Source organism: Podarcis erhardii, assembly GCF_964252035.2.
Source record: "Podarcis erhardii genome assembly, chromosome: 17".
NCBI classification, from domain to species: domain Eukaryota; kingdom Metazoa; phylum Chordata; class Lepidosauria; order Squamata; family Lacertidae; genus Podarcis; species Podarcis erhardii.
In genome coordinates, this window is record NC_138515.1 from 23,623,198 (window position 1) to 23,639,019 (window position 15,822).

The 15,822-nt window shown below is 42.4% G+C and overlaps 1 protein-coding gene and 2 long non-coding RNA genes across 3 annotated transcripts in view; 2 read left to right on the top strand and 1 right to left on the bottom strand.

Annotated features, from left to right (window-relative positions):
- Nucleotides 1–15,822, top strand: part of LOC309332621 — an 894,019-nt gene that overhangs the window by 535,679 nt on the left and 342,518 nt on the right. The window lies entirely within an intron of this gene.
- On the bottom strand, nt 4,152–8,950 carry LOC309332654 (E3 ubiquitin-protein ligase Topors-like). Its single transcript, XM_081845781.1, has 2 exons — nt 8,800–8,950; nt 4,152–6,015 (listed from the first exon to the last, which is right to left on the bottom strand). Exon 2 carries the CDS (start codon nt 6,010–6,012, stop codon nt 4,267–4,269), a length of 1,746 nt encoding a protein of 581 aa, XP_081701907.1. The 5' UTR covers nt 6,013–6,015; nt 8,800–8,950; the 3' UTR covers nt 4,152–4,266.
- Nucleotides 9,026–11,771, top strand: LOC309332655. Its single transcript, XR_014152285.1, has 2 exons — nt 9,026–9,143; nt 10,868–11,771. It is a non-coding gene; the product is annotated as an uncharacterized lncRNA (long non-coding RNA).

The following is a 15,822-nucleotide window of genomic DNA, read 5'->3' on the forward strand; positions in this document are numbered from 1 at the left end:
AGTCTTCATGCTTGAAGTGCCTGTTTTTTATTTCAGTTCTTGCCTGTGCTATGTTGCTTCAGACCCCAGGAGAGGTGATACTGGTGCAGGAAAAGGTCATGACAATTGTGGGCTCCTTCCATCTGATCTTGGCCTTCCAGCGCTATCAAATAACTTGGGAAAGGAGCCATTCTTCAGCAACTCTCATCGGGCTTGTTTTAGAAGGTTGTCTTGGAAGAAGGTGCCAATCTGTTACTCCTAGGGCTGAAAACTCCAAAGCTTGTCAGTTGGTTTAATTTAACACAACACCCTGTTTGCATTTGGTGAAAGTGGTTACTACTTAGCATACTGGCTCTCAGAGAAAATATCATCCCCCCCCCCCCAAATGTGCCTTCAACAGAGTGTTCCTGCTTCAGCTATGATGGATATTCGTGATCGACCTGATTTCCCTCATAATAAGTAGGTTTAAGAAATACAATCATCTGACTAAATTTCAAAGCTGCCATGGTTATTTGGGGACAGACCTTGTAACTTAAACTAACAATGATGCTTGTGGCATGCAGATCTTATGTCACCCTAAAATGATACTTCTAGATTTGGGTTACAGTATAGGTCCAAGTGTCTCGGCTGCAAAAAAATTGCTTAAAGCACAGATTTCAGGAATAATTTAAAAAGTCATTGGCCTCTCTCAGCACTCTAAAGTTAAGCATAAGTCCTCCTTTTGGACCATCTGGGGGTGGGGTAAATGAAACTTTTCAAGGGGGAAGCTAAGGGAAGGGAGAAAGACATTCACCTGATATTTTTGAATATGGGTTGCGGCTTACCTTACTAAATCTTATGAGATAGCAGCACCCCACTGAATTAAATCCTATGCTCACCAACTGGTAAGTGGATAATTCAAACTTTTGGGTGCTGCTTTGGAAGCCCCTTCCTTGCAGCAGGGAGTATGGCTCTCAGTACATTTCCACGCACTATTCAAAATGTTGGTGCTGACGTTTAAAGCCCTAAGCAGCCTTGGCCGAGTATACCTGAAGGAGCATCTTCACCCCCACCATTCAGCCTGAACACTGAGGTCCAGCTCCGAGGGCCTTCTGGCAGTTCCCTCGCTGCGAGATGTGAGGTTACAGGGAACCAGGCAGAGGGCCTTTTTGCTGGTGGCGCCCACCCTGTGGAATGCCCTCCCATCAGATGTCAAGGAAATAAACAACTATCTGACTTTTAGAAGCCACCTGAAGGCAGCCCTGTTTAGGGAAGTTTCTAATTTTTGATGTTTTATTCTGTTTTTAATCTGTTGGGAGCCTCCCAGAGTAGCTGGGGAGACCCAGGCGGATGGGCGGGGTATAAACAAACAAACACACAAATAAACAAACAATTCCGCATGGGGAATCTGCGACTGTTCAGATGTTGCCTGGGTTCAGCTTCCATCAGCCCCAGCCAGCAGGGTCAATGGTCAGGGAAGCATTTTCAGGGAGATGAAAGGCCTCTGAAGGTGACCTTAAGATTCAGCAGGCAAACAGTAGGAAGAATAAGGCAATCTTCCAGGTAATCTGGTCTCAAGCAATTTAAGGCTTTATAATCCTTATAATTTCTCAGGTTTCATCCATTAACAGATCTATTTTGATGAAAAGCTCTTTAGGGCTGGACCCTGTTTTTATTTTACTTCTGCAAAATATTGTGCAGCATACCAATTGTATTATGCATATATATGTGTACATTTGTATATGTATAGAACAGTGCTGGAGAGCCAACACGTTCAGTTGCCTTTTATATACTCTGTGTTGCATGCAGAAGGTTCCAGGTTCAATTTCCAGCATCTCCAGGTCAGCTGAGAAAACATGGCATAAAACCAGTTTCATATTTCCTTCCTAACCAAAGAAAATATATCTGCAATGACTATATCTAGCCATGGTTGCATGTAACCTCTAGGTCTAGAAGCAGCATGCTACGCTATGGACTATCAGCTGGTAAGAGCAGCAACATAATAGGTTCATTGCCTTCTTCTGCTTTTGGGCTTCCTTTGAGAATCTGGCTGACTGCTGTGAGATGTATAGGATGCTGGAGTATACAGATTGAGGGTCTGACCCACCAGAACTCTTATTTTATTCCTAGAAACAACTGCATACAGTCTTCTTCTTCTTCTTCTTCTTCTTCTTCTTCTTCTTCTTCGGACAACACTCATAGCCAAGTAAGATTGTCTTCCATAAACACGGTTTTAACAATGAGTCCGTAAGTGACTGTGGAGGCCAATTCTGGACCCACATGTCCTTCCACAGTGGGGACATTTGTTCCCAGGTGGGAGTTGATCATGGTGTGGATTTGCCAAGCATGCCTTCCTCTTCCCCTTGCGTTCTGAGTTCAAGTGTCTTCAAAGTCCATGACACCTTTGGTAAAGGCTGTTCTCAAACTGGAGAGCTCACAGGCCAGTGTTTCCCAGTTGTCGGTGTTTATACTACATTTTTTTAGATATGCCTTGAGACAGTCTTTAAACCTCTTTTGTTGACCACCAGCATTAAGCTTTCCATTTTTAAGTTCGGAATAGAGTAGTTGCTTTGGAAGACGATAATCAGGCATCCACACAACATGACCAGTCCATCAAAGTGGATGTGGAAGGATCATTGCTTCAACACTTTGCTTCTTCCAGTACACTGATATCAGTTCACCTGTCTTCCCAAGTGATGTGTAAGATTTTTCAGAGACACTGTTGATGCAATCTTTTGAGAAGTTGGAGATGGCATTTGTAAGTGGTCCATGTTTCACAAGCATACATTAAGGTTAGTAGTACAATAGCTTTGTAAACAAGCATTTTGGTTTCCCTGCGAATTTCCTGGTCCTCAAACACTCTGCACTTCAATCAGGAGAAAGCCACACTTGCAGAGCTCAGGCGATGCTGGATTTCGGCATCAGTGTTGACCCTTGTGGAAAGATAACTGCCTAGGTAGGAGAAGTGATCAACATTTTCCATCGTTACACCATTGAGTTGGATTTGTGGCGCCGTAGAGGGGTTATTTTGCACTTGTTAGTGCAGCACTTTGGATGTTGGTTTTTGGGATGTTGAGCGACAGGCCAATTTTTTTCATAAGCTTCTGCAAAGATATTTAGGATGGTTTGGAGGTCATCCTCTGAGCGTGCACACACGACGTTGCCATCAGCATACTGAAGCTTTATGATGGAAGTTACGGTAACCTTACTCTTTGCTTTCAGCCTGCTCAGATTGAAGAGTTTTCCATCTGTTCAATATATGATTTCTACCCCAGTGGGGAGTTTCCCTTCGACAAAGTGTAGGATCATGGCAATGAAAATAATGAATAGAGTTGGAGCAATAACACAACCCTGTTTGGGGAACATTTAGGCCAACCTTTAAAAGAGCCACAAATGCAAAAGGAGCCTAAGCCAGCATTAAAACACTGGTCCATGCCAGGTTTTACTAAATTAAGGTGCTAAACTATAACTCCCATCATTCTTGACCATTGGCCATGCTGGCTGGGGCTGATGGGAACAGCATTTGAAGGACATCATGTTGGCTACACCCTACGAGGTTGTGCAGGGTAGATTGTTCCTGTTCGGTGTAGTTTCTGATGAACCCACATAAAACAGAGTGAGAGTAATAGTCTTGATTCCCTCACTACAAGAAGCGAAGTTAGAGGGAACCAGGCAGAGGGCCTTCTCAGTAATGGTGTCCTGTGGAACGCCCTCCCATCAGATGTCAAAGAAATAAACAACTATATGACATTTAGAAGACATCTGAAAGCAGCTCTGTTTAGGGAAGTTTTTAATGACTGGTGTTTTAATGTATTTTTAACCTTCTGTTGGAAGCTGCCCAGAGTGGGAGGGGTAGAAATAAATTATTATTATTATTATTATTATTATTATTATTAAACATTTATACAGTAATTTAATACAAACTGTTTATGTGGGGTTCATAATTCACCCCAAAATAGCTGTCCTCTGCTGTCCCTCAAAATAATTTACTTGTGTGGTTTAAACATGATAGTAGCTCCACTCTCTAATAAATAACTAATTAATGAAGATCCTGTCAAATTTCTATTCATCATACTTTTTTGCTCCCTATACATTGTCTCCTGTAATTGTTTAGGTACCGGTAAGAATTTTGGTTATCAGTGTTTTGCTTCAGACTCAACACCAGATTTCTTTTATCATTCATTCAGCACATATTTTTTTTCATATATACGAATTTATTGGTTTGAGCATAACATGTATAACCCCATTAAGAGAACAGCATAATAAGTTCCCTTGTGGGTCATTGGACTGATTTTCCTGGTGTGTAAATCAAGGTCTTCTGATAAATGAAAAAAATCCACCCTTCCTCTTGGTATCAGAACCACTTGGTGTGTCTTCTGCAGAGGAGTGCAGTTCTGTAGAGCTACCCTTTTCTTCATCTTGCCATGCCATCTGACCAGTGTCATTAGTTTCTCTTGTTTTCAACTCTATGTGCTCAATAACCAAAATGTCTTCTGCTTTGGGTTGAAGCACCTCAATAACAATGATCTCTTCTCCTTTGTGATGGATCAGTTTGGTGCTTACCATGTCCTTTTGTTGCGATGGTGTCTGATCCATGCCATCTGCCTCTTGCTCTTGAGATGGAACCTGCAAAGCATCAAACACTCGATTACTGCTAGCAGTCTGGCCAACATTAGAGATAGCTGTATTTGCACTATGAGTGCTGCCACCAAAGCTATGACTGTTTAAGGCATTCTGCTTGTTTACTGGCTCTTCTTCTTCATCAATATCATCTATAGTTTGATGTGCACTCTCCATACAATTGGGGATGGCTTTGCATAGCAATGGCATACTCTCTTCTATCTCGTTGAGGACACGTTCATGTAATGGGCAGTGCCTATTGTGTGACCCTAAATGTGCATCAGCTTGGAAAAATACGTGCATGTTGTCCTGACTTCTTACAAGTGCTCCATCTGAGGACCCAAAAGGAAGGAAAAACTCATCCAGAGTCTGGCTGGAACTGGAACTTGTTGCTCCTCGTATTTCGTCATCCCAAGTTCCTTCCTCATTACTTGTCACTGATTCTCTATCTTCCCCCTCATTCTCATCAGAGTCTTCAGTTTCCTCCTCCTCCTCCTCCTCCTCCTCTTCTGAAGATGATGATGTAGTAAATGATGAATTGGACTGGAACCCATCATCATGGATAGGAAAGGGAATGTCATAAGTGGCTCTCCAGTCATAGGCCTTAATGTTGAAAGGGGAGCGAGCAAAATTGATGAATTCATGCAAGAAATGATTGGTGTAGTGGAGTAAATGAGGCTGCACAATGTCAGCAAAAGCTTGGCTGTCCAGATCAAAGATAGTTATGTTGTTCAATATGATATGTTGTATGTTGTTGATCAAGGATGCATGTGTACCACAGAGGACTCTCAGTTCACGCTTCAACCAGGGAACCAACCTGTTAAGACGGACAGGGTTCCTGTGGAAAAAATCAGCTGATATATCCCTGTAAAAACCTCCACTCTGGACGTTCCTGACACGTGCTCCAGACCGATAAAGGCCCCTCCTGAACTTAATTGTAACCTGCTCTCGGATTTGCCCAAGGGAGATGCCTCCTGGATGGGATGACCTCCTTATTCCAAGCTGTCTCATCAGCTCATCAAGTGTTCTCATCCTACCTTCGGAGTATCCTTCATACAAGATCCCATTGTCTGGCAGCGACTCAGGTCGGTGATCAATTGCTGACCTCTCCCCACACAGGCCATAGGATGCATTTTCAAAGGGGATAATGTACTCTTCAAAATCAGTGTCGGAATTTATGGTGTGAAAGAAAGAGTGGAAATGTTGTTTACAGAGTGGGCATTCTGCTTTCCTTTCTGACCACTCCAGGATGCAAACAAAACAGAATCTATGGAAGCAGGGATTTAAGAAGGCCACGTTCCTTATTCTTTCCAGGCAGATAGGACACCTTGAGTCAGAAGGTCCATCTGTTCCTTGGGCACTGTTCTCATTCCCTGAGCCATTCACAGATGAAAAGCTGTTGTCAGAAGTAGGCTCTTCACTGGATGATGCCATAATCTAATAAATAAGGAGAAAAAGATGAGCTCAGGCAATCAAAAAAAGAGAAAGTCATTGAGAAAACTGTCCCTTAATCAAAAATTGACACAGGACCTAATTATGAAGAAATGTGCTATTTTGGTTTGGTTTTTTTGTGATAACCTTGATGGATTCAACAATAAAACTGATCTGAATTGCAAGGGTGTTATCTCTTGCACATTTATGATGCTTCTTCAAACTAAAATAAAATGCAACTCTGTTGGGCAATTTAGTCTCATATATTGACTTCTGATGTCATAGCACAAGTAGCTATTTGCTCTGCTAAAGGTATATCTTAAGGTAGGGATGGGGGAAGACCTTCATGTGATATTGGCCTACAACTCCCATCATCCCTGAGCATTGGCTATGCTGGTTGGGGTTGAGTTGGGAATTGGAGTCTAGCAACATTTAGAAGGCCACTCTACCTCGCCCACCATAAGGAATGACTCAGTTATTATCCGCATTAATTTAGAAGTGTAAAAATCCTTTATATTTGTTTACTTTAAAATTATACCTACATGGTATGGGGACTAGTGGCAGGGCAACAAAACTGGATTTTGCAAGTCCTTATAGCTGCCAAGAAATTTATGCTTCAAGCATGGGAAGACAAACATGCACCATTTATTATGCAACAGTCTGAGCGTCTTACCCAGGGGTAGGCAACCTAAGGCCCAGGGGCTGGATGTGGCCCAATCACCTTCTTAATCTGGCCTGTGGACAGTCCAGGAATCAGAGTGTTTTTACATGGGTAGAATGTGTCCTTTTATTTAAAATGCATCTCTGGGTTATTTGTGGGGCATAGGAATCCTTTCATTTCCTCCCCCCCCCCAAAAAAAAATATAGTCCAGCCCACCACATGGTCTGAGGGACGGTGGACTTGCCCATAGCTGGAAAAGGTTGCTGACCCCTGGTCTTACCACTCATCTTTACAGTGGGATAGGAGAGCTGAAAGGAGACCCTTTGGTTTCATATAGTACATGAGTAGATGATTCTAAAAAGTCCAGAACACAAATTTTCACTGCCCTCTAGCAGATATGGTGGCTCATTTACTAGAAGTAATGTATTTAGTGTTAACTCTGGGCATTTATACTCAATATTGACCAAACTAAGCCTCCTAGTTGCTATAGGGCTGTGAAAATTTGTGTCCAGGGCTTTTTAGACTTGTTTATCCATGTATGATTTGAATATGGCGCATTGGTTGCCAGATGCGAAATATATTGGCATTATTTCCAACTCTTCTATCCTACTATCACTACATTTTAACATATTTCTTAAAAATTATCGATTTCATCTGGATATCTATCAGAACATTTGGATGGCATATATTGACATAGGTTTAAACTGAGATGGATGCATTGGTGGCCATTGTCTTATTAATGTGAGCTGATGTGAGCTCATTCCCCCCTTCCTTCTTGTTAAACTTGCTATAAAAAAAACAATTATTTGTTATTTATTTAATTGACTCATAGAACCTTTGCCTCTCTTCTCAAAGCGTAACATAAGACCCCCAATCATATGATCCATACGAGAGAATGGCTGCCACTGGAAAGTACTCAAAATGGAGACAGGTAACAATTACCAGCTGTGCAGTACAGTTTTTATCATGCCACTGAAACTGAATATAATTGGCCATTTGCAGTGGTCTTATTCCACCAGCCAATTCACAAAAAGCTCACCATGCACCAGTTGCAATGATATTACTGGAACCAATAGATTTCAATTTCACTTTCTTTACATTCACAGACCTGAACTTTCAAGGGGGTATCCAATATGCTCTGTCAACCAAAAGGAGGTGATGTGAATAGGCAGTTGTCATGCTTGAGAACTAGGGCTATGTCTTGTTAAAAGGAACAGATCTGTAGCTTAGGAATACTCCTTGATTCAAAGCTGCTGCTGGAGGTCCAGGCAGTGGCGGAGGAACCCTCTCTGGCACCCAGGGCGGGATGCCAAGGGGCGGAACGAACCACCCGGCAGCGCATGCACGACGTCTGTACAGACTGCACACGCATGGCATCCTGTATGGACTGCACAGGTGCAGCATCCCGTATGGACTGTGCATACATGGCAGCCTGTACAGTCACCATGTGAGAGGCAGCCTGTATGGCTGGATGGCACGTGCAAGCAGCAGCCCGTACGGACAGCGCACGAGTGGCAGCTCATACGGACTGCATACTCGTGGCAGCCTGTACGGTCACTGTGCAAGAGGCAGCTGTGAAGAGGCCATACGGATGCCCATATGGATGGTGTGCATGAGTGGCAGCCCATACAGATGCCACGTGAGCGGCGCCCATGCTGACTGTGTGTGCATCCTTGGCTGCTCTACAGCTGTGGGGAGATAGTGGGCCATCTTGCCACCCGCCCATAGTGGTACCCGGGGTGGCCTGCCCTCTCCACACACACCCTCCATATGCCTCTGGGTCCAGGAAGTCTTGGTGATGAGGAGGGCTTATGCCCAGTTAGGGCTGGCTCACCAGATATGACCATTGCTCAATGAGCATGGCCTGGTGTCTAAGAACATCTCCTTTGAATGACGGCATTCCTGTTTAAGCGAGACTATGCTTGGATGTGCTGCAAATGTGGGAATGAACTGAAAGACAAAGACTTGGCCAAGGCCACTTCAGATATTCAGGGCTGGGGCAACACTCATACAAGACCTTTCTTCCAATTTCACCTCTTTAACCACTTTAGTATACCAGTTCTTAGGATCACCAGATTCACAAAGAAAGACAGAGCTAAGCCCAACCAACGAGTCTGCAAAAGTCTTACCTAGAGATATGTGCTAAATTTTTGTTTCCTTCTTGCCTAGTATCTCTTTTTCACTCCACTCTGAGGTCGTCTCCAGGCTCCTTTTCTCCTCATGTCTCTGCCTTTCCCTTAAGGAGCCATGTCTCTTGAACAGCTTGGGATAAGCAACATTCTGGCAGGGAATTTTAATGATGTCATAATCATAGACTCAAAAAGGCCCAGCTCATAATGCTGCCTCTGCTGTTGGGCCTTACCTATGAAAAGATGACATCAAGCGGCTATTCTAGTTATAACAACAAAGAGCTTAAAGATGAATTGGAGGAAATATGCTTCATGGGATGAGATGCATATCTTCAGATACCGTGGTACCTTGGGTTACGGACGCTTCAGGTTACACACACTTCAGGTTATAGACTCCACTAACCCAGAAATAGTACCTCGGATTAAGAACTTTGCTTCAGGATGAGAACAGAAATCTCACAGCAGCGGTGCAATGGCAGCGGGAGGCCCCATTAACTAAAGTGGTACCTCAGGTTAAGAACGGTTTCAGGTTAAGAACGAACCTCCAAAATGAATTAAGTTCTTAACCCGAGTTACCACTGTAGTATGTATCTCAACAACCCATATACTAGATACAGTGTTTTCTTTTCACAGAAAGTGTAACTTGTTGGGGGTGCAGACCTAATTAGTGTCCGTACTCAGAACATATCCTTCAGGTGTGTCAATAGTGTATCAAATAGCTTGCTCCAGAACTGGATCTAGCAACGTTACTGGTGTGTACAAAGAATATACAAGTACTATCTAAGAAATGGTTGGTGGTAATTGTGGTTTAAATGGTATCTTTGGTGTCATAAATCACCTTGAAATCTTTATGCTTTCAAAGAAAACTGGTAGATGAAAATAGGACACCTTTTTTTCAGGCAGTCATTCCATGGAACAGCCTAATATGCCTTTCCTCTGTGTAGACTTGATATTTCTAACCTCTGAACCTTGTTAGAAAAATTTATTTCTACTTGATCAAATTAATAATGGAATCACAAGAGAGGCATTTGAGAGGCAATGTACCTGCCACAGTCCTAATGAAACTCATATCTGCCTGGTTGCTTAAATTTAGACATTTTTATGCCATTTCATTATTAAAAGAATAAGATTCCAAAGCCAGAGCTTAATTTCTTCCTTAGTTCAATCAATTATGTTTATAATACCAAAAGAGTTAGTATTTGATAACTTTAGTCATTCAGATTAAAGAATTCTTTCAGCAAAAGAAAGAGGAGAGAGATTAACAAGAACAACAAGAATAATAAGAATGGGACAAAGTTGGAAGTGGGAACATTTGGGACATCCAGATTTGAAAGGTTTAAGAAATAAAATTGGAGTTTTTACTCCCAAGTATATAAAAATCTGGATGGAAAAAATGGGCCTTTTTGAGATAGACTCCTTCCAAGATTGGGCATTTAAAATTAAAGAACACTGGTAAAGGACTATGGTTTAAACAAATGTGGGAGCTCCAGGAAGACATCAGATGTTGATAAATATGGGGAACGCAACCAGGAAAAGGGGGAGGGAAATTTGGAATCCAAAGGGTGTAAAATCATATTTTATTTTATTATATTTTAATCTATTATGTATATTAAAGGGGGGAACGCGTGGAAGGGAATAGGTCGATCTTAGGAGATGGGAAAATATTTTTAAACTGGGCTAATGATAATAAGGTTAAAATTTGGGATAATAAATTGCTGAATTTATTTGTAAGATTTGGAATATAAGAGGGGGAGGGGAGGGGAAGTCCTGGAAAGATGTTATGGAAAATAAGATCTTAAATTTGGATGTTTTGTTTTTTTTATATTGTTATAATTGGAAACTTTTAATAAATATTATTTTTTTAAAAAAAGAATTCTTTCAGCAATGACTCCATACAGGACACCAGGAAACCAAAGTTTATTTACTTGTTTTATTAATGGAGGAAAGACCAACACTCAATTTTAAGAAGCTGTGAAGTTCCACATGTCTTAAGGAAAATTCAGCTGGCAGAATTCATACAAAGAAACATACAAAGCCAAGCTTGTCTTCATTGTTCCACCCACTTTAGGTTTTCCCAACTTCTAAAGAAAAAATATTGATTCCTGAATGGGATTCCCGAGCCTGTAGCTCTCAGACGAGTTTCATAACCCCAAAGCCATTTTTGAAGCCAGGGAGAACATACTATATGTACTGTAACAGCAGAGAAGGGATCTGGAAGAGAGCTCCCTAGACACCTGTCTGTTGGAACAGTCAACATAGAAGAAGAACATCTGGATTCAAACATTATATTAAGCACATTACGTGTGATGAACTGCATTGGTGTATAGCTCAACTATTTGTGTACACAGGTACAGAGATTGCACACTTGTTAAAGGTAACATGTGAGCCCTCCTAGAAACTGGGATGAAACCAGCCAACACATGCAGCATGGAAATATTTTGTCCATCTCTACTTGTCAGCATAGGCTGAGGTGGGGGAGGGGAAACCCACAAGAATCTCAATTTAAAAGCTTAGCAATAAATGATTTGGCACCTCACATCATGCAAAAACCTGACACAGAAACCTGAAGTTGACTTTCACAACATGGGATGTGAGCAGAAGCACTGAAATGAAAAGCAATATGCTGGCGCCAGTGGAGCCTGGCAGTTTCTATTATTGCTGACTTTCAAACTGGTAGAGAGTTTTGCCTACATGATGAAATGACAATTCAAAGCAAACTTTGGAATAGGTTATATTCAGACTCTGAGGTGAAACAAATCATGGGAATTTGAGCGAAGGCTATTTCCTGCTGCATGCAGCGTGAACATTTGAAACCATTAAAGGTTCATAAGCTGCCATTGATGGAGGAACCATCAAAGTACATGGCAAGTGAAGGAGTAATCTCAGCTGCCCTACTTCCCCCCAAGATGATCGAAAGGCGACCAGTCAATACTTGATGGTATTTGATAATAAAGATGCATTATTTGAAACTATCTTATGTAGAATATATACCATATTTTTCGCTCTATAGGACGCACCCGACCATAGGACGCACATTGTTTCAGAGGGGAGGAACGAGAAAAAAAAATCTCCCCCTCTCTGCTCAGTGCCCCTTCAGCGAAGCGGCAGGAGAAATGGAGCCCTTCCCATTTCTCCTCCCGCTTGGCTGAAGGGGCACTGTGCAGCTCTGCTGAAGCCAGGAGAGTCTTGCTCTCCTGGCTTTAGCAAAAGGAACCCAAAACCTTCGGAGTTCGCGTTGCTATCGCTGAAGCCAAGGAGCCTGCATTCGCTCCATAGGACACACACACATTCCCCGTTAATTTTTGGAGGGGGAAAAGTGTGTCCTATAGAGCGAAAAATACGGTAGCACTTGACATAGTGCTGCTGTTGTTGGGAGACAATGGAAGGCATGTTGTATTGCACATGGGGTAGATGAAGATTTCTGATTTTGCTGCTACAGGTTCTCCTAGCAGTCCTTCCTCCTCTGGTCACTGCTGTGGATACACAACCTGTCTGTCTGAAAGCACTGTGATCATCTGGCAAGGGATTCCATACAGCAAGGTTAATGTTGTCAGCCTTCATGCCATGTTTGTAGACAGAGTTGGTCTGCCAACAGGCCTAGTGCCTGAAGCCAGCTTCCTGTAGAGCATATCCTTGGAGATCCTGCCATCTTCTCTTCTGTGTACATGGCCAAGCCAGCATAGACATTGCTCAGACAGAAGCCTCAGTGTGTTCCACATGTGTCATGTCAGAAAGATTTCTGGGCATCACATGACAGGACAGAGTCCAAAGAAAGATGTACTCATATAGCAAATAGCAAAATAGCGAGTCATATAGCAAATAATGAGCAGCTCTTGATAGCAACATGGTTAGCAATATGATACCCGCCGTGTGGCAAATAACACTTGGAAGTACAGTGGTGCCCCTCAAGACGAATGCCTCACAAGATGAAAAACCCACTAGATGAAAGGGTTTTCCGTTTTTCGAGGCGCTTTGCAAGATGAATTTTCCTATGGGCTTGCTTCGCAAGATGAAAACGTCTTGCGAGTCTTGCGAGTTTTGCGAGTTTTTTTCGCTTTCCCCCCTTTTTCTAAGCCGCTAAGCCGCTAATAGCCGCTTAGCCGCTAAGCCGCTAATAGCCGCTAAGCCGCTAAGCCGCTAATAGCGCTAATCCGCTAAGCCGCTAATAGGGGTGCTTCGCAAGATGAAAAAAACGCAAGACAAAGAGACTCGCTGAACGGATTAATTTCGTCTTGCGAGGCACCACTGTAGCAGACATGCGGCAGTCAACAGATGCCTTTACAAGACAGTAGATGTGCAGTGGAAATAAAGATGGCTGACCTGAAATAAGGTAAAGGTAAAGGTACCCCTGACCATTAGGTCCAGTTGTGGCCGACTCTGGGGTTGCAGAGCTCATCACGCTTTATTGGCCGAGGGAGCTGGCGTACAGCTTCCGGGTCATGTGGCCAGCATGACTAGGCCACTTGTGGCAAACCAGAGCAGCGCACAGAAATGCCATTTACCTTCCCACCGGAGCGGTACCTATTTATCTACTTTCACTTTGACGTGCTTTCAAACTGCTAGGTTGGCAGGAGCAGGGACCGAGCAATGGGAGCTCATCCTGTTGCGGGGATTCGAACCACTGACCTTCTGATCGGCAAGTCCTAGGCTCTGTGGTTTAACCCACGGCTTGGTAAATTGCATATTTTCTTTCATTTGTTCAAACAGAACAGGAACATTTCAAGTTTGAAGACAGACAGGGAAATCCTATGCTTGCTTGTCTGGAAATAAGCCCCAATTAGTTTGATGGAATTTTATTTTATATGAGAGAGCATTGTATTTCAGCCAAACTCCAAGTTTGGAAGATGAGAAGCTGTTTGGGAAAGATTGCAAGTTATTACACAGTATTCCAGCAATCTTGAAATATGTCTATCAATGACAGCATTGGTGGACACAAGTACGGTATACCATCTCAGGCACAACTGAATCAGTCCTGAGGCCCAACTCCACATTCTAACAGTGGACCAGTGGTTGCTTGAATATGGCACTACATAGAAGTTATGTAGTATGTTGAGGTTTCTTTTAAAACAAAGTGGTATATAAATTTTATTAAATAAAATAAATAAGATAAGTGAGGGCAGCCAACATGGTGCCATCCGGATGTTTTTGAACTCCAGCTCCCATCAGCCGCAACCAGCATCACCAATTAACAACAACAACAACAACAACAATTTTATTATCTATACCCCACCCATCTGGATGGGTTTTCCCAGCCTCCCTGGGCAGTTTACATCATATATAAAACATAGTAAAACATCAAACATTTAAAACTTCCTGATACAATGAAGCTGCCTTCAGATGCCTTCTAAAAGTTATGTAGTTCTTTATCTCCCTGACATCTGATAAGAGGGTGTTCCACAGGGAGGGCATCACTACCGAGAAGGCCCTCTGTGTGATTCCCTGTAACTTTGCTTCTCACAGTGAGGGAACCACCAGAAGGCCCTTGGAGCTGGACCTCAGTGTTTGGGCTGAACAATGGGAACTTACAGCATATGGAGAATACCATGCTGGCTAACTGAGCAATAAGCTATTCATGTGAGTGGTCCTGATTATTTTCAGGAAGGGGAATAGCTATGGGGTGTTGAAAACTGTCGGCATGGTTCAGAGATCCAGTTTCCATAGCTATTTTGCAATGTAGAATAGCCACTACACATAGTATTTCTAAACCAATTACGCATCTGAATCGCTCAGGGCCAAAACACATTATATACTTTCCACAGGAATGCTGAGCCTTCTGACCCTCATTCTGGTCATGTCAAAACCACATATTGTGCTCTACCATCATATCATAATTGTAAATGTGACACCAGGGCTTTTTGTCATCCGTATCTCAGTCCCAGCACCACTCAGGTGGGTTCCATTGTCATTATAAGAGAACAAGGGGGGCATTCGTGGTGAGTTCCGGCACCTCTTTTTCTAGAAAAATAGCACTGTTCCACACCCATTTTTCCAGTGGTCACTGGAGGGGGTGTGGAGACCCACTGCATCATGGCACAGTTCTGCATGTTAAGTGCTTCCAGAACTGGGCAGGAGAGGAATTGGTTATCTTGAGAACAACAACACCTGTATGACAGCTTTAACAGGTGTTCCATCCCTGAGCAATTCTTACCAGAAGCAAATTCCATAGCAGCAATGTGAATCTGTTGCAAGAAAAAGAACAGAGTCTAGTGCCACCTTTGATTGATTGATTGATTGATTGATTGATTGATTGATTGATTATGGCATAAACTTTAATGGAGCTAGGATCTACTTTGTCAAATGCATGAAGTGTTATCTGCAGTTGGCATATATAATAGATAGAAAGACAGGTATCTACCTACCTACCTACCTACCTACCTGTCTATCCCATTTATGATTCCCACCCCTCTTTGTGTATACCTGCTGAGAATAACACTTCATGCATTGAAGGTGGGGTCTAGCCGCTAAAGCTTATGCCTTGATAAATCATACAAAGGAAGTCTGTAAGGTTCCACAAGTCTCTCTGTTTTTATACCAGTATGCTATTTTTTTTCACTCCTTTCCAATGTAGGGAAATGTTTAAAGCCCTGCTGGGTAATTAATGCTCCAACAAGTTCCTTCTCAATAGCATAAAATGCTACTGCTTTTATACAAAAGGCTTGGTAATTCAATAAATAGGTACAGAAAAATAACCTACACCTTGTTTTTTTAAAAAATCCTCTTGTACATCAACACAGTTCCTCTATGGGGGCGGGGATCCACTCTTGAGTAGGGATGGGGGTGGGAATTGATTCGGTTCACATCTAAAGACAAATCTCTTTAATTTTCATTCTGTAAAACAATGTGCACCCTCAAACACATTCTCTGAATCTTGCAATGCAGTTTTACAGCCAAGTAATATGTTCAAACATTTATACAGAAGGGTAAAGTAAGCCTTAAAAGGTGTATAATGGTGAATATAACATACAAAATTACGCGTGGGAAACTAAGTGAGACCAAATTTGACAGATTTTCCCATCCCTGCTC

Bases quoted from the DNA above. Each gene is read 5' to 3' on its own strand.
- LOC309332654 (XM_081845781.1), bottom strand. From the start codon at position 6,012: ATGGCATCATCCAGTGAAGAGCCTACTTCTGACAACAGCTTTTCATCT.